At 30.8% G+C, this 27,011-nt stretch overlaps 1 protein-coding gene across 14 annotated transcripts in view; it reads left to right on the forward strand.

The window, feature by feature from the left end:
• The window catches only part of br (broad-complex core protein), a 178,074-nt gene that overhangs the window by 126,383 nt on the left and 24,680 nt on the right, over positions 1-27,011 (forward strand). For 11 of the 14 annotated variants that reach the window (XM_072520442.1, XM_072520439.1, XM_072520438.1 and 8 more), the window contains one exon: positions 979-1,029. In XM_072520442.1, coding sequence (XP_072376543.1) covers positions 979-1,029 — 51 coding nt within the window. Of the gene's footprint in view, positions 1-978; positions 1,030-8,262; positions 8,521-13,379; positions 23,896-27,011 lie in introns of those variants that run through there. The other 3 variants (XM_072520445.1, XM_072520443.1, XM_072520444.1) reach the window with 3 other exon arrangements.

Here is a 27,011-nt window from a genome sequence, read left to right on the forward strand (position 1 = left end):
CTTAGCATAACGATGGAATGTTCGGTAAAAAACGAGGAGAAACGTAGAAGGTCATAGGTGGATGATGTTCTTAAACGCAGTGCAAAACTTAAATGGAGATGGGGCGCGACATGTAGCACGATTATGGGACGGGAAATGTACCAAGAAAACTCTTTAATGGATGCCAAGAAGCGATGAACGCAGCCGTGGAACACCACCCGACCGATGGTCGATTGATCTCCAGATAATCAAGACGAATTGGGTTGCAACAGCACAGGACAGAAATTATTTAAAAAAAAACCCTCATATTATATAATTACAACGTGAGGTCAGTCAAAGGGTAGAACAAAGACTCGAAAGTGTAGAAGATAATTTCAAAGAGTTATGATATCCAGATCATGAATGCTGAAGAAGAGGCTACAGAGTTTTCCAGAGGAACAAAAGAACAAAATAACGGAATTTAAAAAAGCAATATATATATATATATATATATATATATATATATATATATACACTCTAAAAGCAATATATGTACAACTAACTGTACTGCTGTATTATTATACGAATATTGTTATTAAGTAAGTACTATTCAAGATTGTAACTACCAAAGTTATGACTCTGGATTATCCAATGTGTAACGACATATAGAAAGAGTATATATACCAGTAACTTTATTAAGAGCTTTTTTTTGTGTAGTTGTTACCATACCTCGAAATTATAAGTTCTCAATAAATCAATTTATTTTTTAAAAACCCCTTTTCGTAAGCCATTCGTAATTCCGATAAAGTCAGTGAAAGAAATATAGGTTATGATCTGATACCTACCATGAACGAAATGACACAAAATCCAAAACGATATGGTCAAGCTAAATAATCTCAACAAGTACATCATCTAGTGTAAAATTATATTTAACTAGACTATTACGTCAAATATAGTTTTGTTTTTCATTAAAATTTTCTTTTGAAACACCTTTTGACTTGCATTTTTGTAATATTTCAGGGTTAAATCAGTCTCTACAGGGAAACGACAGCTTGGCGGGCACTTCACAAGGTAAGAATCTTTTACGCAACTTCCCCTTTAATTTTTTTCGTTTGTAGTTGTCTTAACTGAATGTGCATTTGTTGTAGTGTGTCAGTTAAGGTGACGTATATTGTAAAACTTGTTTCTTCCGGATATTTCCATATTCTCCGTATGGCAATATCAGTGTTGTGTACATCTACTACTTAACTTGAAAAAGGTTTTCACTAAATCGTATACTTGTCTTATTTTTTAATAATTTTTGTATTGAACAGTGCTAAAAAGTTAAATGAAGTGAAATGTAGTTTCCTTCTCATGACTGAGTTTTCCTCCTCAGCTAGTAGGTCTTCATTTTAATGGAATGTTCCTCTTTCCTTTCTTGTGATTATTTGTTAGGATTAGTGCAGTCCAAACTGCAACCGTTATGTAAAAACTGATCTAGACTCGGCATTAAAGGATGTACCCAAAAATATGAAACGTAATTATTTTGAATTAGTGTAGAAAACACGTTTATATTTCCACCGATAGACTAATCGCTGTGAACTGTTCAGTCACTGTCACATACACCCGCAGTTTTTTGATGATGATAATGAAGATATATGAAACATTTTGTAGTGCAATCGACAAGTAAGTGACGTCCCACGTTGGGCGACACTTATTAGTGTAATGACCAAAAAAAAAGGTTTGAGGTCCCACGAGTGAGTCACTTAATTGTGTATCGTATATACAGCTACCACGGTTGGGCTGTGGATGAGTTTGCCTAATGGAAGATGATAAATACTCTGACCATTGGTAATGCAGTTACACAAATAACGATACTAAGGTCCGGCTTCAGTCTGGCGAAAGTGTCTTGATCGGGGTTGGACAGAGCTAGACTACAAGTGGTTCGCGAGTGAGATTAACAACAGAATATTTTTGAAAGGAATAGGAAACCTAATAAATAATAGAAAAGGAAATAAGACAAGAACGATAACGGGAAAGATACAAGATGGTTTCTACACAGTGACAAAAGAGTGGAGAAGTTTAATTATATCTCGCGATATATAATTTACATTAGAGAGACAGTTACAAGATAGATAATCTGATTAAGTAAACTTACCGGCCAAGTAGGACCTTCTTGTGCAAGAATTGAGACAAAAGTGAACTAGTCTCGAGTTAGTTAGATAGTTACAGCTCAGATTGCTGTGAAGAAGGGGAATTTCGGTTCTTATCCGAGGAATGCCCTAAATATGGGTTACGCAAAGGGAACAATTTCGAGTCAACGGGACTTTCTTTTTTTAAATCGATCTTTTGCGAGGGAAAACACCGCGATGGCCACATGAATAACTTTAGTAAATGGGCAGATAATGCATTGTATCAGTTTTTGGAAGTTACTGGTTAGCGAGTAGATAACGCAAACAAGAAATTAATTTAACTTAACCTGAATCATACTAAATTTATTATACTTATAGATAATAACCATTTTTTAAGCTTAAACTATGTTTTAAATTAAACCCCTCAATTAAAGAATCAATTTAGAAATATTCTAAAATTTTGATAGTGAATGGTTCCCTGGATAATCGAAAAAACAATATTGATCAATAATCTAAAAAAATAATATAATGCGTTTACATTACCAAAATTATTTGTCCAAATATCTTCTTTGGATTGTTTAACGTTGGATCTCATTTGAAATAATTACCTTGCATTTAATAGTTAAGTTTGGTAATTCATTAACTCAACCTCTAGTTTCACTATAACAGCGACGTGATTATTTCAAATTTTCCTCTAACTGTCAGATATTTAAAGAAGATGTCTGAAGAACTTTAGAGTGTTTAAAAAGTTTCTAATTTAAGTAAAAAACTTATTGACTTCGCAAGTCAATAGTTAATATTGCTGTGCGCAATATATTATTTTTTAGGTTAGAGACCTAAATAGTTTTTTCGATCATATCGTAAACCGCTCTCTAGTAAAATTGAATGATGCGTCTAAATTGATCCGCTCGTTGAGGGCTTTCGTTTGACACAAAACTTAATTTTGGAAGACTACCTATAAGTATAAATAAATCTATTTAGTTGACATATTCATCTACATAATTCGTGTATCTTTTTTACTTCATGGATTAGCTTGTAATTAAAATATATATTTGATATTAACAAATATTAGTTCTTTTAGCTTGTTTGGTTTAAAATATGTTCATGTTTAAAACAATATAATAAGACACATACTTTTTAGTGAAAACCTTATTTAGGTCTTCTTACAGTTTCGGAATGTGTTTTATTTTGTGTGTTTTGTTTATCTTGTCCCTGTTTTGTGTTGATTTTTCTCTTTCTTTTGATTCTCAAGTTGAATATCGGGGGAGCCATCTAAGTGAGGAATAAAATAAGAATTTATACGTTCTTTGACTATAATTCCTTTCGATGTTTTTGATATAGTTGTAATGTAATTTAGGATCTGTTTCAAAATTTTTGTAATTGAGAAGTTTAAGAATACAGAACCAACGTTTTTTGAATTTGGGTGTTCAGTAACTTATATATTCAGTTTTACATTCATATGTAAGAATCAAATTTACAGAAAATGTCTGTGATTAGATCTAAGAACACAAATCACAAACGTAGATTAAATAAATAAGAAGAATATGAGTTTGTTTATGTGAAACATTTTTATTAAAAAATATAAAAGGTATATTTATTTAAAAGAACCATTTAGGGCTAAAACACATAACGTTTTCGGAGTAAATATTCCATCTTCAGTGCTGCTACTAGGTATACATGTTTAAAGCCACTAGATATATAGGTAAAAACTCTTTAAATGATATTTAATTGGTATTAAATTATATGGTTACTGATAATTTTGTGGGAAATTAAAGTTTTAAGTAGATTCCCTTGATGGCAACATAAATTGTTGCTGTGCAACTGTAGCAACCTAAAGTCTGTTACAGACTACGGCTCCAGACCAGTAACCCTAGTTGGCAGTTTACATTACCATTAAGGAAATCTAGTTAAAATATCCTACAAAATTATCAGCAACTATGTAATCTACCAATTAAGGTATATATATATATATATATATATATATATATATATATATATATATATATATATATATATATATATATATATATATATATATCAATTAAATAACATTTAAAGGTTTTTCACCCATATATTTAGTGGCATTAAACATGTATACCTAGTAGCAGCACTGGAGATAGGATATTTATTCCGAAAACGTTCTGGGATTTAGCCTGAAAGTGTTCTTTAAGTAAAAAATACCTTTTATAAAGAAGCTTTATTAAAATTTCTTGTGATTTATGGTGTACCGCCGACTACAAGAAATTTACTTTTTCCTTGCGGATATGGAAAATATTCGATGTAATGGACTGGAATATGTATTTTGCAGTTGCATATTATTATCATACGTATATGTTACAATTTTTGTCCTACAGGCCTACAAGTTGCACTGAATTGTCAGATTTGTAACGAAAAAAAGACCTGACTATCTTGGACTACAAAAATGTCTCTAAAAACTCCAAATAGGACTTAATTCTCGTTTAGTTCGGTTCTAATAGAACCAGTAGCAAGTGTCAGCAGATGAAATATTTTCAAAAAGTAAATGAATGCAACACTTATATGAGAACTATAATAAAAATATTTAGTGTTTATCTATTCTGGGTATTTTTATAATTAATATCCATAATAGTTGTCTAAATTAATGTAATTTTGGAACACCATGCGTTTTTCACATTAACTATATAGTTGGTTCTGTATTTGTAACTTCTCGTTGTTGAAAATTCAAAATTTATTTGTATTCAACTTGTAAGACTACGGTAGTCATTTTTTTTAAATGGCGCTATTTGGAGGAAGAACATGTCGGCTCAAAAGGCTGCTCGAATTGTACTGTACGTTTAGTCCCGTTTAGAACAAAATTAGTCCCTCTCTTATCGTTTTTTGGGTCAAATATAATCGATAAAATTTAATTGGGTGCTATTTCGAAAATAAACCAAAGACTGTGCATTATAAATTTGGGTATACAAGTTTTCATATAACGGTTTTGTTGAATAAAACTCATGGTTCATTCGTTTGTAACGGTAACACATATTATAAAATAAATGAAATCTTAAAAATCTGCAATAAGGTTTTAAATCTCAAACTTTTTATAATACATTAATAGCATAAAATATTTTTTATCGTATTTGTGAATAAAATAATAGCTTATAACTTGACACAATTACAAGGGAAGTTTACAAGGTAATATGAAGAAAGTATCTGCAGGTTTACATCGGACAAACAGGGAGAAACTTGAACACATACCAGCGCTTAACAGCTCATTTGAACACAAAAAAAAAACAGTTCGGTTGTACAGATCAAGTGCTACCTACCTAAATAACAAGGCCTGTATAAGATACATATATCTACATATTCATAATAAAGGATTTTAAGTAACTCTTTTAAATACTTAAAATTTTATACCTTCGTTATTTGGATGTACCGTAAACAAATAAAGTGAAATATATTTTTTTGCCCCTAATAATACACATTCTTTGGTCAGTTTGGAATAGCATCTTTTGCGAATATCGGTCCAGAAGTAGAGAACAAAATTTCAAAATTGCAAAAATAAAATTCAAGCTGTTTAACCGAAACAGCTGCCTCTTTATTTTAATAATTGGATTTTTGATCAATTGGATTATATAGAATGAATCTTTTTATGATTTATATTTCTTTAAAATAAATGTATAAAAAACAATGAAAAGGTTTTTATATTAAATGTATAAGTATAAAAAACAAAATAAACCCAAAATACAGATACCAATGACAGAAAATAATCATACTAAATGGAATAAACTTGGAAAAACGAAAACCAAGACGAATAATTTAAGGTTAATAATTTAAAACTTGCAAATTCATAATTGATTATCAATATGTTGACAGTTAGTTTTGTGTCTTCTAGGTACATTGTATATATTTCTTGGTACTCTTATTTTCGAGAAACCTCATTTCCTTCTAACAGTTTTTATTTGTTTGGGACACATTTCCAGATACGTTGAGGTGTAACTCGAAATAATGTGGTTCACTAAAAATGTTAACAATCACATTCCTTGCACATCCTACGACGTTACCAATTTATTTTATACTACAACACCTATAATATAATTTCAAATCTGTAAAATGATCCTCTTAAGGTAAAACATGCGACAGTGCAGTGACAAAATTTTGTTTGTTCTGGGAGCTATCTTAATCGTTGTCGCTGCATGTCGCTTTGTCGCATCTCCTAGGGGCCAGGACTATTTCGTGGCCGATCGAAGACGACGGAGATTCAGAGTGAATTCTTGTGTATTTTGACCTGCTGAGTTCTAATTTCAAACTTGGTTTTGCGTCGTAAGTGACGGGGATTTTGTTATAAACAATTTATTTGTTTAAATGATTAAATGATTGCATTTTTGTTACACAATGCAATTTGTTCCTTTAAAAAAACCTATATAATGATGTTAGGTAAACCTTGATCCAATTATTTGAACCGGAGATATTGTAAAATTAGTGCAAAAACATCGCAAAATTACTGCATTTAGGCGAATTTTCACTTTTAACTCGGCTTCATCAAATAACTTTATAACAGCTCAAATTAAATTAAAATTACCAGCTTTAAAACTAAACGTTATACTCCAGTCGTCATAGGTCGATTTTTGTGCGTTTTTACCCTCTACGAGGGGGAAACCCGGGGGTAAACATGGTAAACTTTTTTGCATCCTTTTGGGGGTCCCAAAATTAATATTCTCAGCAAAATTCAGCTTGTTCGTATGGTTTTTAGGAGTCAAGCCTCTGATGACTGGACTATTAATAATTATAATGGAACTATTGTGTATACCAAAGTTATAACAATTAGTTTTTTAGTATTGTGAGTTGTTTTAAGATACATTTTAGATTTTACTTTGTATCTATGAAATTTACTTAGCTTTTGAACTATTTGTAATCAGTGGCTGCTTTTTTGGGCTAGACAAATGAACAGTTGAATTAATTACTTTAATTGAATGTAAGTAAATAAATAAACGGATATTTTTTTTATCAAAAAAGGCATATAATTTGTTTATAAGGTTTTTTAGCTACTAAAACTTTAGATTATATCGAAGCAAGTTACATAGTCACATTGTACGATCCAAGACAAAGAAATTTATTTACTATAAGATATATCTAAATAAATTTTTTAATATCATAAAGCAGTCCGAACGCCTAGAACCGTATAACTATGAGAGTTATGCAGGAAGCGTAATACAAGAATTATATTTGCGAAGCGGATGAGCATACGGTTTAAGCCGCGGAGGTCAAAAAAAGCGCCCAAGTGCCCACCTTTCTACTTATCATATGTTAAGAATATAAATTTAAAAAGTAGTTTCTATACGTTCAATGAAAATGTGGAAAATAACATACCTAATTTGAATTTGTGCATTATTTGTGAAAAAAGTAATCCTTATCTTATGAGTTTGTTATAAAATCATATTTCGATTATTATTATTAGGGTTTAGTTTTAAAGCTATATGTTTTTCCTTTAATATGAGCTATTCTAAAGCTATTTTACTCAAAATGCAGCCTAGTTAATATTTCCGGTTCTAATAATTGGATCAAGGTTTACCAAACATCATTTTGTGGTTTTTTAAAGGAAAAATGATTTATATTTGTTAGTTAACGAATTATAATCAGTTAAACAATTAAATTGTTTATAACAAATTCCTGTAATTTCCGACGCAAAAACAAGTTTGAAATTGGAATTCAGCGGTTCAAAATACATAAGAATACTTTCTGCAACTCCGTGGACTTCGATCGGTCACAAAACCGCTTTGGACTATGAAGTATATATTCTTACCACTGGTTTTTTTGCGTAAATATACAATTCTCAGTTTGCTCTGTCCCATTTTTACTATTTATATCTCTAAGTGTGTTTTTGGTCTAAATCCTCTATCTCTTCTTCTAGTTTTATTGCAACTTTATTTATAAAATTAATTAAGGTAGTTTTTATTTATACGAGGGTAAATTAGTATGCTTATGGGAGTCAGATAAATTCAACCCGTACATTAACCGAATGTTTAAAAGCTCTGTTCTAGAAAAATATATTTTAGTTAGTACCACATTGCTACCGTTTTTTTAAGTTGCTCTTTAAAATTCCTAAAAATAGAGAAAATAACCATTTTAGTTGACTGTTATTTACTCGAAAGCTTTTTATTCTTTTATTTGCTTCCTCCGAAAAGTAGAATCTTCCAGACAGTCAACTAATATATTATTTTCTCTATGTCAGGTGAAGATAGCAGGCCAGGGGTCGGACAAGAATGTTCGATTTGCGGAAAGGTGTTAAGAAACAAGATAACGTTGAGAAGACACGTCAAAGACCTTCACTATGCACAGACAGAAGAGTTTTGGTGTAAGATTTGTAACAGGTCTTACAGGACTAAGAACAGTTTGGTTGTGCATACGTGCAATTATCATCAGAAAAAAATTAGAAAGAATATTGTTTCTGAGTAATTATATCGAGAATTGTAATGTGATTAAATTGGTATAACGCTGTATAAAAAGATTTTAATTTTTTAGAAAATACTACCTCGTTTACATAAACTTTTGTTATGATCCAAACTTGCTCATTCGTAAAATATCATCTCTTATTTTTCATTAATTGCTTTCATTTTTTGATATCCTAAGGTTATTTTGTGATTTAATCTATCAAATATCCGGCAGGCTGAGAATAGTTGCAAATGAATATGATAGGACTTTCTTCGAAAATAAAAAAAGGACGTGAGATTTCATAGGCAAACCAACAAAAAGGAATCTTTGGTTTTCTACACCATTATATTCTCTGATCATTAATATCGGAGACCCCTTCTAACGGCCTTTTAGTATAACGTCATCCTTGTTTTTTATGATGTTACAATCACTCCTCTTATATTCTAATATTTTATAGGTATTTCTATGATCATTAATACCGAAGTTCTCGTACTCCGTTTTGGCATAACGAAATCTTTGTTTTTTCTGTTGCATCAGATTCACTACCTTCACTGGATGCAAACGAATTTTTTTAGTAATTCTGTGGCGGTCGATAAGGTTTACTATATTAAGTGTATTTCTATTACTATTTCCGTCTTGTTATTATCAAACTATCTGTGTATTTTTTTATTCATCTCTAAATAAGTCGGCCCTTCTTGTTAAATTTTATTTCGGACAGTTTTTGCTGTTGATATCGCATATAGAGCGAACTCTATCCATATTAGATGTAGTTTGAAAGGTCAAAAATGTTTTTTTTTTTTAATAAAATGTAACATCATATAAGATCGAATACCTGAAAAATATACTACCATATATTGAATGAAGTTAATTCAGGTTTGCAAAAATCCAATTGATCAAAAATATAATGGTTAAAATTACGCTGTCATCTTCTAGAACATACTTGTATTCATTAGAACTCAAAAGTCATGAGAGATTTCCAAAAGAAAGATTTGCTAAAAGAATTATTTAAATAAAACCTTTTGTTTAATTTTTGGTGCTTATTCCATAATTTTCTTAATTCTTTGGGCATGTAATAGAATGATACTCAAATTTATCAAAAGATGGCAATTGCGTTATTGGACAAATACAAATTTACCTCAAGGGAAACGCTTTTCAAATAGTGTTAGAGATTAAAATTAGTTAAATCTTGGAAACTACCTTCTTCTAAATTTAAACAAAATTTATTTATATAAAAACCGACTTCGTGGTACCACAAATTTGAACAGAATTGTGAGTTTTCATCAAAATAATAGTTATGAATTTTTGATGAATTTTGTAAATATTTTGGACCCCGGTTGTCAGTGTTTTAGTTAATAAATACTTTTGATGCACTAAAATGTTTACTGCTGGGATTATATTAGCACTTGGTTGAAGCAAAGTTGTTTAAACGAGCAATTGCCTAAGATTTATATGCTTTTAAAAAATTTAAATATAGTGAAATTTGTGATTATTAAATACATTTAGTGCACTGAACAGTTCGTTTTAATTCCATATATTTTATATTTAAGACAACTCAATTTATTTATGAACGGTTTTTCTATAAAACAATCGATTTTCTCGTAGGAACACAATAATATTTAAAATTAACAGTGATCAGCAAAATATTTCAGATATAATTGAATTTGTGATGATTTCTTAATATTGTTCTGAAGCTATTTTCTTATGGCATCGTAAAGCAATTACTATGTTTGTATTTTCAGAACGATTTCCGAAGTGGAAATGGAAACGTGAGCCAATAAACGTCAAAATTGTGGCTTATTCCCAATTAAAATAGTAATTGTGATGATTTGTTTGATTATACTTTATTGTAAGGTTTATAATGTATTGTTTCGGATAGCATTACTTCCATTTCTTCAGTTTAGTTGAAAAAATTGACAAATTTAGTTAGTTTTTAGCTATCTCTTTATGGAATATCTTTTTTTCTACTCACAGATCTACTACTCATACCGTTCCTAATATTCAGTTGCAGCAAATGTTCTATAGCTTCATGGACTTGACATCCGTATCAGCATTTATCGTTAAAATTATTATGAATACTTCTTTCCCTTCGGGTGCATGTCGGCGTTCAAATATCCAATTTTTTTCTATGGTTGTAAAACGACCAGAACACCCTGTTCGATCTGTCTAAAATATGGTAGGGGCGGGGTATTCCCAACCACTCCCTCATATTACTAACCAGGAATGTTGTTTTCCACCATGTCTCCGTTTGCTCTCAACTTTTAGTTGTAATATTAGTTTTGGTATCGAGTATCGGGGTCCCATCAACACATGTCTCAATCGAGATGGACGATGTTTTACCTTAATTAACAATTGTCTTTCTACCCTACTTCTCGTTAAAACTTCATCAGTTGTTAGTTGAGCACTCCAAGAAATACGTACCAGCCGACGATGGGTCGACAGCTCGAAGGCTTTGATCTTATTTAAAGTCTTTACTTTAAGTGACCAAATTTCCACTCCATATAACACAGTAGGCCACACATAACGTTTGATAACACGTATTCTGCTACCTAGTGGTAAATACCTACTCTTAAAAAAACATTGTTGGGGCATGGCCATTCTGCCCTTTTTCTTCTTAATCGCAATTCCATTTTTAATTTAATATAGCTCCAAGATAAATAAACTTCAATGGACGTGCTCAATTATATTTCCATTGGCTCTGAAGGGCGTATTGTGTTCTTGTCTCTTGATCACCATTAATTTTGTCTTGAAAACAGTAGTACAAAGCCTGAACTGTTCACCAGATTCGATAATTTGGCTCAAAAGTTGCTTGAAGGTTTTCAATGTCACAAGAAAACAGTTTCAGAGTCTTCAATATTATTAGCTATTATTGTGGTATCATCTGCGTAACGAATTCTTCGAATAATGTGGTATCGTTTCCCCCCATTCTGCTCATGTGGTTATTCCATTCTGTTTACTGTTTATATATTTATACACTGTACGTTACATTTTCCTCAAAATATCTACACTTCTCTTTCGATATCTCAGCGTAATTCTTCTCAGTACTCCTATCTATTCCGTTTATAGTAATCTTTGTGTTGTAGCTTTGTCGGGTCTTGTTTTTGATGCATATGCCATTGTTGGTCTTACACTGGCTTTATAAATTCTTGACTTCATCCCATTGTTAATAAAAGGTATAAAATTCCAAGGTATTTTATTTCTATTACTTGTTCAATAGTGATACCATCGATTTATATTTTACATTTGATTGGTTCTTTGCTGATTACTACAGTTTTAATTTTCTGAGATTGTCATATTAACTTCTTTTGCTCTTATTTTAAATCTGTGGACTTCATCTTGGGCTATCCATATTGCGTCGTCTGCGTAACAGAGTGTTTTTACTTCTTTGTTTCCCATTCTATATCCTCTGCCTTTGTTGACAATGTAAAAGGGCTCAATGATTCCCCCTGTCTTATTCCTCTGAGTATGTCTATAGATTCTGTAAGTTGTCCATCTACTCGACTTTCATTTTGTTGTTTTGGTAAATGTTTTTAATAGTTTCTATGATATCTAAGCAAACTTCTCTATTATAAATAAGGTGGATTACATCTTTGAGTCTTACTCTGTCAAATGCTTTTTTCAACTCAACCAAATACATAAATGCTGGTCTATTATCCCTAGTGATTTCTCAGTAATTTTCTTTATGACGAATATTGCATCGGTAGACGATCTTCCAGTACGAAAACCTTGTTGTTTATCTCCTAAACTTATCTCATAATTCATTAGTTCTTGTAAAATTTTAATTGTAAGTTTTAGGGTAGTATTTAACAAGTTTATACTCCTTTTTTTATCTCCTTTTTTGAATAGTTGAATTAGTTCTTGTGTTCTCCATTCGTCCGGTATTTTATTGTGTTTTATAATTTTGTTAATTAATGTTGTTAATTGTTCTGTCATTGCTGCGCCACAATATTTCAGTCATTCGTTTGGTATTCCATATTTACCAGCAGCCTTTCTGTTCTTCAGCTTTTTAAATGTTTTTCAAGTTAGTGTGTATTTATATTAACTTCCTCTTTTGTGGTAATTTCTGGTGTTTCCGGTTCTAGCGTTATTTGTTCTTCCTTGGTATAGAGCTTTTTTAGATAGTCAATCCATGTATTATTTTCTATGTGTTTTGGGTCTATAAGTTCCTTTACCTCCGGTCTTTGACCTCTTATAGCGCCATATTTCCTTTTGCAGACCATAAAAATCATGATTTGCATAAAAACAATGATTTAAGGTTTGTCGAAATAATTTGAAACATCACAACTTCAAAATCAAAAAAAAAATATAGTTTAACTCTCTTCCTTTTTCAAAAAGTAAACAGAAGTTAAATGTTAATATATTGTTTTGTACAATTTTCACGTTTCTTGTCCACTGGTTCTACTTGCATAATATGGCAATGGTTATATTTTAGCATTTGACTTATCGAATGGTAAACAATTATTAGAAAACGAGTATGATATTTTTTTTAATTATGTAAAATTATATTCTTTGCTGGTACAAATCGTTTTACGTTTGCTGCATGATTTTGAAAACATGGGCAACAGAACAATAACAGAGATAATAAGCAATTTTTTTATTGTGTTTGTAGAGTCTGCATCTATTATCCCTACAGTTACTTCTCGTGCATGTTTAGCATATTTGGTAGTATTCAAATTTCATTCAATAAGAAAATTATGCAATTTTGTTCCCCAAAAGTTAACCAATTTGAGAATAATATACGTTAATTGAGGAACGTTAATTAAAAGCTAAAATCTCTCATGATACAGATGGTTTAGGGGTTAATAGTAACTGAAATAGGTAAAAAGTCAAGAAAATCGACAAAGTGTAAAGGGACCGCGTGTACATAGCTTACCAATCGAAGCGGCTGAGAGGGGCTAATAAGGCTTCTTCTGCCGTCAGGTCTGGACGATTTTCGCTGCCAGCCATGCAACAAAAGCCTCAGCAGCCTTACGAGACTGAAGAGGCATATACAGAACGTTCATATGAGGCCGTCTAGAGAACCCGTCTGCAACATTTGCAAGAGAGTGTACAGCAGCCTGAACTCATTACGCAATCACAAGAGCATTTACCATAGAAATGTTAAGAACGTTAAGGCTGAAGACATGATAACCCCCCATCCGTTTTATCTTTGAGACGTTCCGGAAGGGCGTATTCTGTAAACTTTCATATACGCCCTTCTAGCGTTTCGCAGGAAGGGCCAATAAGGGTTCAAATTGTTTTTTTCGAATTTTTATTTTTTAAGATGCGGTGGGTTGATTTTCTATTTTTTGCAAATGCAGCATTGATGATTTGTTTATTTCCAATACCATACTTCTTGATTACCGTTAAAATCACAAATGGACAATGGACAACGGCGAGTGTTGTATTTTTAATTAACTGTTTTTCCCGTGCCTTAAGTTCATCTTTTTTTGGCAGTTTTTGATCTAACTTAGTTCAGTAAAATACATGTTATCATTTATTTCGTCAATGTGTCAGTTATCTTTGCTATCCTCGTGTACAGCTTTATTATTTGTCAATAATATGCTTTAGAAACATTTTTTATCTGTTTTGCACTATATTTTTGTTTGCTTTCTTCGTCTGGTTTTTCCCAGAAATATAGTATCCAACTAATTTAATTGATATTTTTAATTTCAAAATTATCTCACATCTCCCTAATATATTAACTACTTAATTACTAATTCTTACAATAATGTGTAACATTTATATCTGATTGCATTTGCTTGGCTGCTTTGCAGTAAAACTCTTTCCACCGCTTGTTTCAAAGAAATTTGGTGATATTCCAGTTTTTTGTGTCGATTATATGCCATTTTGTATGTTTTAATATTGTCTATCTGTTTGCCAAATTGCCCCACCAAGTTATATATTTTTATTATCTTGTAATATCTTTTTTTTAATCCTACATATGTCATCACGAATTTTATAAGAATTACTTGGTTAGGTTAAGTTACTTCTTTAGATTGTAGACATATAATAAAAGATAGACTGATCGTTGCAATACCAGTCACGTTCCCCCAGTGCGACAGAGAAAACTGACGCAAAGCAGACCTTTTCATTGGTCATTTAGGTCACGTGGTCAATAAACCTGGCAAATCAAAAAGAGATGCAGAGACAGCTTTGATTCAGTTTTCTCTGTCGCACTGTGGGAACGGACTGCTATTGCAGCGATCAGTTTATCTTGTATTATATGTCTATGGGTTAGGTGTAGGCATAAATCTATAATACAAATAGACTGAGTGCTGCAATAGAAGCCCGTTTCTCTAGTGCAACAGAGAAAACTTACACAACGTAGTCCCTGTATCTCTTCTAATGGACCGGGTTTATCGACCACGTGACCTTCTCTTTACTTATGTTTGGAGTGGGAAGGTCACGTGGGAGGTAATCCCCACCCATCAGAACGAGATGCAGGGAGTGCTTTGCCTCAGTTTTCTCTGTAGCACTGGGGGAATGCTCAGTCTATTTGTATTACATGTCTATGCATATAGGCATAGACATAAAATACCTACATGCTAGACAAATAATACTCTAGTTTGCGTTGCAATCTAAACTCGTTCTCCAAGTGCGACAGAGAAGAAAGATACGAGCAGTCCTTGCATCTCTTTCCAGTGGCTGGTTTATCGACCACGTGACTTTCTCATTACTAAACATGTCTAGTGGAAAAGTCACGTGGTCGATAAACCCCGTTCATTAAAAGATATGCAAGAACTGCTCACATCTTTTTTCTCATTGTTCATTTATCTTTTTTGGTTCTGCACTTGCTCTTACATAAAATTTACAGTTATTTCACACGAATCGTACAGTTTTTGTCGTTTTTTTAAAAAACGAATCAAAATGTATAGTATTGGAAATAAACGAATTCATTTGTCTGCTTGTACACTATTTGCTTCAACACGTACAAAATATTATGTTCCAAATTTTTATTTTATTTATTCCATAATGTAAGTTGTTATTGTTTTTTAAATATATTTTTATCTTTTATTGCCTGAAAAATGGACATTACCAAGTTGTTTGTATATAATACATTAAAAAATGGCGGGGCCGCCAATAATTTGAAAATTTTCCATTTTTAGTTGATTAATCGGTTATACTTAAGTTTGTGTTGTTTATATCTATTTTTAGGTGACTGTAGTATACAAAGTTTTATAAATATGCTGAAAATTATTTCAATAAATCGGTAAATAAACGATACTAACAGATCTCAAATTCTCAAGTGTCAAATAATTATTATCTTGGTTTCCGTAAAGCATTCTTAATCTTAAAAAATATAGTTATGATCATTAATATTAGTCCTTTTTATCTGATCATGACATCATGATCTAATCTTGACATCTTTTTTGGATTTGTCGTTTTTCTGCCTACTATTTAAAAATCATAAAAAATCTATATAATATTCTCTTTATCTAAATTATTTTAATTTTTTTTTATTGCGGCTTAATTTTATAATTTGCAGTTGCTAGTCTAATTTCTTGTAGAAAAACCAAAAATTCTAGTTATAACGTAAACGAAAAATCTTTTTTTTTTTTAATATGTCGTACTGCATCAAGATGCATGTACAACTTGTAAGACACTTGACATATTCAACCAAAAACCATCTAGATATATTGTCTATTCATTATCCCAAAGTTCCTAAATCCAAATTGTTAAATATATTTATGAATTTTTGCCTCTAAGTCAACAATTTATTCTGGAGAGTCCACAAGACTGATTTCGGATTGTATATCTCATTTTTGGCAAAGTCTTGAAATAGTTTGTTCGAAATGTTCCTAGGGACAGATTTATTAAATCAAATGATACAAAAATTATTTCCATGATGTTACTAATAAATTGACTAAACTTAGTCTTCGTTAATTTAATGTCATATTTAGAAAATAATCGTAACAATACCCCACTTTATAAATGCGTATTGACATATTAACAATAACACTAAAATGTAATGTGGAATTGCATTCAAGAATAATAACGAATTGTTGTTTTTGGCAGGATTTTTTCCAAGAATTTAAACTTTTATTAGATGTCAAGATATCTATCTGCGTTGTTCATATAGTTATTTATAGAAGTACAACAAATTTTAACGTCTGTGGTAACATTTCATGCGTCTAAGAACTTTTTGTACACTTAAAACATTATTCCCAATAATAACATTTTATTTTATCTGATTTATGTCTATATAGGCAACCATAAGCAGCTCTGGATAACTGAACATTAATTCTAATAAGTTTGATGACAGTGTGTTGTTTGATTTCATCTAACCATCTTAATTGTGACCTTTTCTTGTGTGAGTCAGTTTTTACAAGATTTGCGAATTTTTCTTAAAATGTAATCATGTGACTTAAGTCAGCTTAATTGTATGTTACTTATTTTACTACTGTACATGATTAATATTGTCTTGTTATAATACCGCCAAAAAATTTAAAACTGTAGCACATTGACATTATGTGTAGGTACATTGACATTGACATATGACAAGACATTTTAAAGTTGACATTAAAATTTCTACAATAAAAAAGTTTTTGGTTTAATAAATCTGTCCAGTAACATAACACTATTTCGGTACAGAGTCCATATATTTTTCTATTCATTTTCATATTATTTTGTCCATTTTTCAGGTATTTATCATTCGAGATCACATATTGTGAGACTAATATATAAAATACCTATATATTTGCTTTATTGTACAAACGCTTAAAAATATATATACCTGGTAATCCATTATAGATATACAGAGTATAAAAAGGGAAAGTTGGCTTTAGAAATAAGAGAGATAAGTATGAGAAAAATGGTATATCTTCCAAGATTTACAAATATTATTTTATTTCAAAACTATGTAACAGTATATTTTTAACAGTATATTTGATCTCGTTTTTTTTTTCAATTTTCTTTGATTGAGCTTTTCCCTTTTTATAGCCAAAAATTAAAAAAAAAAGAAGGGATCTACTTAGTAATAATAAACCCTATATTCTAGTATCCTATTAATCTTAATATATAAATTTATATTTTTTTACAAAACAAGCCGACCTTTGAATGAGTCAAAACCATTATAGAAGTATTATAGAGTCGTGCCTTAGCAAAAAGAAGTAGGGGGAAGTACAAAATGATTAAGGTGTTTTATTGATTTCTCTGTTTCCGCCCCCTATAGCTATAGAAAAAAATGAATATTACGGTGAAATATAATGAAATTGCAAATAGCTTTCATGGGGTTAAGTACTCTAGGTTACGATGAAAAGTATTTATTTTTTGTTGTTTCGTCAGTTAAATTTAATTTACAACAATACTGACGTATTCCTGCTTTTTATATCCAACAACGTTGTCAGCTTCCTATGTTGTTAGAGCAACTATGGTAAAACACAGAACTGGGTGTTTTGATAACAGAACTTACCTTCTTATCCTTGGTCTTTTCCAAGGATTTCCATTGGATGGAAAGGGAATCCCGTGTGTTAAATTGAACTGATTCCATTACTATCTATTTTGTTTTATATTCATACAATATTCCATGCTTTTTTTCGTTTCTTTATGTAATTTTTTTATATTTATTAAATTCGGTAATATATTTAAATGGTAGGACTTTCAAGCTATGTGGTATATTCAAGAAAACACTGATAGATAAATTCAGAGGTCATCAACACCAAAAACTTTTGTACCATTCCCATTATAATAACAATTATAACCGGTTATATTCCTTTAACAAAAATCCCCATTATTTTTTTAAAACAGTAGAAGACTCGATAACATTTCTATATGAGTTCAAATCTGGTTGGTGCAGCTGTATGAAGTAATATTACGCTCATCTTGGTTTTGTTATTAAGACTAGCTTGACCTATCTTATTATATATTGAATAAAATAAACGAAAATAAATAAAAGCGGGGGCCTAATGGGAAATTGTCTCTTGTTCTCGGTCGTGCTCGGGGACACCATCAGTCGAACGCCGTCTCAGTTTCCCCCTTCCCTTGAATGCCAGTCATCGATGTGACGTGTGTGGCAAGTTGCTCAGCACCAAATTGACTCTCAAACGTCACAAGGAGCAGCAGCACCTTCAGCCGTTGAACAGCGCCGTCTGCGGTCTTTGTCGGAAAGTTTTTCGAACGCTTAATTCGCTGAATAACCACAGAAGCATTTATCATAGGAGGCAGAAAGACATTCAAACCAATCAGCCCCCTGTTAAGCCCCCGCTGTGATTTCAGTTTTCCCTTTAGATTTTCTTTCTTAGGCTAGACGAAATTTAAAATCGGCCCATATATTATATTGGCATAGTGTTTTAGTTCGATTGAATTGGTATATGTAGCAAGATACTTTCGATTAGAACATAATAATATTGAAGATTTTAGCATAACAATATTAGTACTAGTATAATATTTTTTTAATACTAGTATATTTTTTTGTGGTTTACAATTCTCGTTAAAAAATATCCAGTATAATTCTATGGAAATCTATCTTTTTTTGAAACTTTCAACTTATTTCAATCTACCTGATATAATGATTGTGTCCCATTAACGTCTAACGTGTGATTTAATATTTTTAAAATTGACCAATTCACTTGGGTATTTGTTTCTATTAAAGTCATTGTCTTTTATGTAATATCTTAAAATAATATACAGAATTTTTCATATGCTACATTCAAAATTAATTGAGCTTGGTTCACACTTCTCTTAATTTTCTTAAACTTCGATAAAGGCAATTTCTTTTACTTTAAAACACAAAAGCTACTTTCATTTGTTTTGAATATATCAAATAGTTTTTCAATTTTAAAATGTAGATTTGAATCACCATTTTCAGCTCGAAGGACCAATGTATTTTGTATCTCAAAATGACTAAAATATCTTCTTGAATAACATTCCAAAGCAATAACGAACTTCGATAATTTATCCATGGAGAAAAAAGACAAACGATCGAACTAAAATAGCTCTATAACAATATTACTTATAAATTAATGCTATCAAACAAACTAAAGATGTTTCCATTTTTGTTTGATTAAACAGTTTTATCAATTTTTGCAAAGTATGGAAAAGATAGTATGTTAATACGAATAAAATAATTATAATGTTGGTTTTAATCCAAGTCTAAAACATCTTTGAAAGTCATAATGAAAACCGTTCTTTCCAAAAAAAAAACGTTTAAAAATTTCGTCTAGTCTATTTTGTCAAGCAGTCGATAACTTGTAGAGATCATACTTTAATTTAATTTAGAGGGAAACAGATAAATTTTGCTTAAATCATAGGACCTCCTATGTCTTTTTAATTTAAGAGACAAAAGAAGATAAAAGAAGAAAAAAAACAAAATTAGTAAAGCCAAGAAAAAATTTCGAGGGGTTATAGAGTCAGTCTTAATATAACAATTTAAAAAAATATATAGATGGTGCTATTTAGAATTTATTTTTAAGTTATGTTCAACCTGACTATCAGCAAGTAATTTAAAACAAATATCAAATGAATTAATGGGAAAATAATCTATTCAGGCACTACTTGTAGATGTATCTGAATATGCCAAGTCCAATGGTTAAGTTTTTCGCATGAATTTGCTACCTTCTTCAAGTGGTTGTTTAATTCATACGTAAGTGATGAACACTTTCTTGTAATAACAGGTCTTCTTGCTCTAAATATTTAGTACTGATACCTCTTGTTTGCTTTATTTCCACGAGACATTGAGTCCCTGAGATACGTCAATAAAAGCTTATTTCAAACTTCTTTCTTTATTTTAGTTAGCTTAAGTTACTGTTCAGTTACGATGAAGGATATTAAAGGATACCTGCGTCTCAAAAATTCGTCAACTTCCATTTTAGCGGGGTGTGCTGACTTTTTAAGATTCACTAATTACACTTTTTCTGGAAAAGATATAATGAACGCCCACTTGTGTTTCTTTCCTAAAGTAGCCATAATATATTTTTTAATATAAACCGAATCTTGTCATAAATATGAATATAGCTTTTGTTATTCTTGTATGTTAATCAAAATCATAATATGGATATGATTTAATAAAAAAGTACTAAGTAAATGACATATCTTCTTTTATCTCATAATTAATATAAAGGCAGTTTCTGTGATTATTCAGCTACCTACTACAATATAAAAACCAAATACTTTTATATATTAAGGTATGATCTCTGATTATAATAATAGTTATAAATTTGTCATTTTATTGAAGAAACTAGGGAGATACTTTATTGCTATTTAGCGACGATTGTAAAAATTATAAGACTTTTGACTTAAAATTGTGATGAAAAGACTTAGAAATGATAGACTGCTTTCTCTAAATTATAAGAAAGTTATATTTTAAAAATTCGTATTTAAATCAGAACTGTACTTCAGTATACAACAGTATAAGAATGCAATAAATTTTTTAGGTATATTTGGAACCAAAAATTTTAATAATGTTATGATAAGTTAATTTTGATAAATTATTTAGATAAGTTATATATTTAGAAAAATTACTAGTAAAAATAAAGATGTATTATTTAGGTCTTTTCGTGTGACCTTGACCTAAAATATTGACTTTGGCGAACAAAGTTCATAACTAAAGTAACACCTTCGCGAGACATGCTTTCGTACATCCAGTTTTTTATATAAAATATCATATTGTAAGTAAATTTATATCAACAAAGTATTCATTTATTAAAAAATTAATAATAAATCATGACTAATTTAGCTTTTGCATCTAATTTCATGCTTTACTCTCAATTTCAGCCACTCTTATGTCAAGTAATGATACAATTTCAATGTTTTCTCTTAGATCGTTCCATTTATGTACCTTGTAACTTTCATTGTCTTTCTCATTTCTACTTTTCCTCGAATTCTTAATATTTTCATATCTACGACGTTAATGTAGTCAATAAAAACTTTAATGATGGCTGTATTTCAGAGGTGCGATCATAAGACGACTTTTTCGTTTTAATTTAAAATTTCACATCGGGCTAGATTAGGTTGGTTATTTTTTACTTACATTTTTTTTATCACAACCAGTATGAGGCAAAACAAATTTATATACAACAGGCCAACAAATGTTTCTTTCTTGTTCACGTTGTCTTGTGGTTACCACTCCCAAATTGTTTTAAGTATTGTTTTCGACAATTATCCCTTGATTCCTTTTATTCCCAGTTGTGTCATTTTTAATAATTTTTAATACAAACGATCCTATTCATGTATTTATTTTGATCAATACCACGCATTCCTTGGAGATCGCCAATAAAGGTACGCGCGCACTTAGATAACGCCAATATACCGGCCGGTAATGGAACGTGCCGGGAAATTTGTAAAAAGCGAAATGCGGAAAGTGAATTTGCTACGTTATTTCCTGATTTAATCGACCATCAAACAAATTTTATCAATACTTACAAGTTATGAAAAATATCTTAAACTTTTATCCATTGTAAAAAAGCTGATCTCACACATTTTATTTTACGGTTCGTTCCGTTGTAATAGCGCTCACTAAATCATTGGCAATACAACGCTACTCATTAACCGCGAAAGTATTCCATTCCGTGTTTTTGGCGCAGTTGGGTGTGGGTGAATGTGTTATGTTTCTGTAAAGTGTGAACTGATTAATTTGAATACAGAAAGTCAATAAATTGCCGATCGTCATGGTTCCGTTACCGGCCGGTTCGGTCAAGTGCGCGTATACCTTAAGACTTTCATTATACCTTAGCATCAGTTTTTATGTATGCGCATAAAATGCGTCATTAATAATACGGTTGTTTAATTTACCTTTATGTCGACTTCTTTACATGTTCTATATTTGGGTGATAAATACAAAATTAATATAAGATTCTGGATATGCATTACAGTCTGATAAAACTTCATTTTCATAAACGCTAAAGAAGAAGGAATTTCCAAGACATGAAATCCAAAACTTTTATTAAATATGAAATTAATATTATATTCTTACTGTTTCGAAGTAATATCTTATTTCTGAACAACTTAATATAAAAAAATGTAAAATTGAACCCACTGTTAGGGAATTGATCTCAAAATAAACGCGTTGGAAAGTATTATCAAAACTTTTGATCTCTTGCACATTATAGAGTTGTTCTAGAAAACAATTGGCTGTGAAACAAAACTTAATTATCAAAAAGTATTTTTCTGCGAAATTTTACAAGATATCTCCGTGGTTTCTTCCTAAATGTCCTTGAAACATATTACTGACTTGAAGCGGTTACAATATATTTTGGCACTGTGATATATTTTGTTAAATCAATCCTAAAGAATGTTATAAGTTTGAAGATTGTAACGCTAAATAGTCAGTAATACGGTTGGAACGTATTAATGGGAAAAATCAAAGCCTTTTTTATATAGTAATTGGTGAAAGGGACTTTATTTTTAAAAATACATATATACATATTTGGACATATGTAAAACATATATTATTTATCCTCTTTGTTTATTTGCTTAAGGTGAAAAAATTTAATATTTGTAGCACCTAAAATGAAGGAAATTTCGTGCAATATAAATCTGATTGGAAATTCTTTAAACATTCTAGTCGATTTAATACGATAACCTAAACAAACTGATCGCATTTTTTAAAGATAGATAACAACTCACGCGATGAAACCATGCGCGACAGAATCGCAGATCTGTATAACTATCGCACGTTTGTTGCTCCGATTTACTGCATGTGTATCATTACCGACTACAATTTTGGAATTTATATAATATATTTAATACTTTAACATGAATTTCAAATTCATTTTTTGTCTACAAATAATATATTTTGTTTTCATCGTTTGTTGCGGTGAAGTTTCATAGAAAAATTTATTATCGCGCGTGGTAATTTATAGTGAGGAGTTTTGTCGCGCAATTTCGTAACGTTAATTAATACTATATCTTTGTGTTATTGTTGCGTACGAGTAATTCTTTGAATTGTTAAAATGAATTGATATCGGTATGAAAGTTACATCTATGTAAACTAAAAATGTTGATAAAGTGTATTTGGGTTTTCGTAATTTAAAAAGCAATATTTGGTTGTAGGGCGTAAATTGAGCTTTAAATTGATGATAAAAGTTAGATTTTTAAGTGCTACATATTTACTGATTAATTTTGGAGGCTTTATATTTTGTTTTTCTTTTTATATCTATAGTACCTAGTTATTAGTTCTTATTTTTGTATTTTATAAAAAAAAAATATTGAAATGTTGCACTGAGAGACAGGACTTAGTTTTTAAAAGACTGAATTGGAACTGATTCTTCTCGGTATTTTTTAAGACTGACTAATTTTGACTGATTTTGTTATTTCGGTGAGAGAAAAGAGATTGGCAACCCCTTTAAGTTTTCAAAAAAAAAAAAGAAATTGAAATTCTATTAGTCCTGTGTAGTAACTTATTGATTTTTTGCATTATAGGCATGTTCTATGTTGTTTGATGCAATATTTATCATATTTTATGTACTGTTGTATAACCTTTATTTATGTTTAAATATATTTTTACATTCGCAAAAGCAGCTTGGGTTTTATTTTGCTTGAGATAGTTATTGCCTCTGTCCCTATTTTTTCTATATTACTATATGTACATGTGTGTGTATCTTCCCAACAACACTTTGTGTGTTGCCGCCACCAGGAGACTAGCACAATCCTAGTCTAATTGTTTCCTTCATTCGAAAACCGACGCCAACTTTGCCGCACACTCGTTTCATCTGGTCGGGAGAAAAGAAACACTGAGAACACCTTCTTCGGCACCGATGCGCTCTGGGAGGGGTGGGGGGATAATTAATTTTATGACGTTTCGAAAATATAAGCTAGTTTTACTAGGATTTTAACGAAGTCGAATTTATACCGCTCTAATTTAACATTTTAAATAACATAATAATTCCAGTGCGCCTTTATTCATACTTTTTGGTAAAAAATACTATTTTTAATTATATAACTAAATTTTATGAGGATTTAAACAAATATATCTTTAAAAATATATTTATTTGTTTTGTAAAACAGTTTAGTTGGCTATTTAACGACATTACCGCAACTTTAAAGTATCCGTTAATTTTGTTTTTTAGTTAAACAAGTCAGTTTACTGGTATACATTTAAATCACTGGCTGTGCCTTATTTTTAGGAAATGTTTATGTGTTTTTCTATTACATATAAAGGTTTCAAAACGTCTTGCGACGTTGTCTGATGATTAATTTATATGCCATTCTATCATTCTATTGGTCCTCTGTACGCGCCCATTACCTTAGTTGGATGGTGTTATGCAAAAAGCAGTTAAACCACAAAACATTAAAAATTGAGTTACTCTAATCGCATAGTAGATTTTATTGTTATTTAAATTATGCAAAAATAATTTAAGCCACATCAGTATTTAAGAGAATAATACAGTTGAAATTGTAATCCACAATCTCTGAATATTCAACTTGTAATTTTGTAATTACGCAAAAAATGTTCAACCCTTAATTCAAGCTTAAAATCACCAGATGCAGACTTCAAGTTTATTTTGCAATAAATGTTCAATCTTGTATCAACCCAGAGTGGCGCTATAACAGTTAAACGGCAGATTAGAGAATCGTCGTTATCTTCTATTATTTAGTTAAGAGTTTTATAATATTAAACTTAATATATTCAAAAGAATCTAAACCAGATGGAAAATGGTACAAGCTTTCTAATAATAAAAAGTCAACATTTTATTTAGTGTACTTTAAAGAGACCTCAAAGCTGGGAGAGGAACGCAAGAGGTGGGATCCTGTTTAAGGTACATAAAAGATCATTTTAATCCACCTGTTAACTTGGTTCTGTGGTCAGACTGTTGTTGTGGTCAAAACCGCAGTATTAATCTTGTACTTTTAATAATGCATACATTGCATAATCATCCATCTTTTGATTCTATCACGTGGCGATTTTTACTACAAGGACATACCTTTCTGCCTAATGATTTAGAATTTGGAGATATTAAGCGCTCTCTAAAGATCCAACAGCGCTTATACACGGATGTAGACTACATTAGTGTAATGAAAGAATGTAGGTGAAGAACAAATTTCTTGTTAACAAAATAGAAAGAGGAGAAATGGTTTTAATTGACAAACTATTGGAATATATCACAGACAGGAAAGTTAACTAGAGAAAGAGAAAGTAAATTGGCTTAAGACTCATGAAATCAAAAGTAAGACTTTCTTTCTCTACATGAAACCAGACACAACAGAAGAAAACGTACAAATAGTAGATGTAGAAAAAAAAGTCGGCTGCAGAAATCGATCAAATACATGGAGGGGGATCAGCAGTTATTGCCAACAGGTAAACCATTATCCAAAAAAAAGATACATTATAGGTATGTATACTATAATAAAACATGTGATTTGCAACAGATTATAGACTTTAAAGCTATTTATCTCAAAATCAGACTTGATGAATCTTGTGTGGGTTGACTATTTTTTGCATAACACCATTCAGTTATTCCTTCTCTTCGGGATTTTAAGGTATTTCTCGTCTATTGTGGTTTAGTAGAACCCATTCCATAATATTTTTCGACAGATCTTTGTATTTTTCATCCTCGCGCATGTCTGTACCATATCCCCACATTTGTTTTTGTTGAGCCTTTAACTCCCATTCGTCGTCTTGTCTCATCGTTGTGAATTCTCTTTTTGCGAGATACTCTAACTGATCTCCAAAAGACGTCGATTTCGACTGTCTTCAGCTTTCTTTTATAGTTTTCTGTTATTCTCCAAGTTTCTACTCCGTTGAAAGACTACTTTTAACAAGAGTTTCATATATGTTGTATTTCCTTCTTTTTCTTATTTGTTGACTACTTAGAGTATACTGTTTACACTTCATACTTTTTTCTATCTTGCGTTAATCTTCTTTTTATTTCTTGATCATATTTCCCTGTCGAGTCGAAAACCACTCCAAAGTACGTGTATTGATCTCAGGGCATAATCATGCTATTATCTTCTAATATAATGTTCGTCATCTCGGTTACTATTTGCAGATACTTGATTTTTACTGTATTAGTTTCCAACCTCCACTTTCTATATTCCTCTTAAAGTTTAATTACCATATCATCTTATCATTCGCTATGATGACCTGCTCATTAGTAAACTGTAATGTTTATAAACATAGGTCTCTATAAGGTCTACATTCGTACATCCACATTTGCGTTTCCATTGTTTCAATACCTTCGCAACATATACCTTAAATAGCATGGAAATACAGCATCCCTGACAATGAATCTCTATGATAATCTGTGTCAATTTTTTATTTGCCATGTTGTTCCTTCGTATAAATTCCCTAACGCTTTGATTAGAGTGATGCTAATGTTGGTTTCTAGTAATACTTTCCAGAGCTTGTTTATATGAACTGTAGGTGGGAAAGTGGATTTCTTGATTCGTGCTTGATTTTTTTCAATCAAAGTATATTATCATGTTAATTGCTTGACACGATTTTAAGAGATTTTCTCACAGGTATTTCGTCAGTGTTATTGGAATAGTACTCAGGATCACATAATTTTCATTTTTTTCTGAAGTTCGCAATTTTTGATTTAAGCTGGTTCCTTGTCTATTAGAGTCTAACTACTAACACTCCCAAGACATCTTTCTACAGAATTTTTCAAACATATCATTCTTTTCACCTTCAGC

Source organism: Diabrotica undecimpunctata, chromosome 1 (genome assembly GCF_040954645.1).
Source record: "Diabrotica undecimpunctata isolate CICGRU chromosome 1, icDiaUnde3, whole genome shotgun sequence".
Taxonomy (NCBI): domain Eukaryota; kingdom Metazoa; phylum Arthropoda; class Insecta; order Coleoptera; family Chrysomelidae; genus Diabrotica; species Diabrotica undecimpunctata.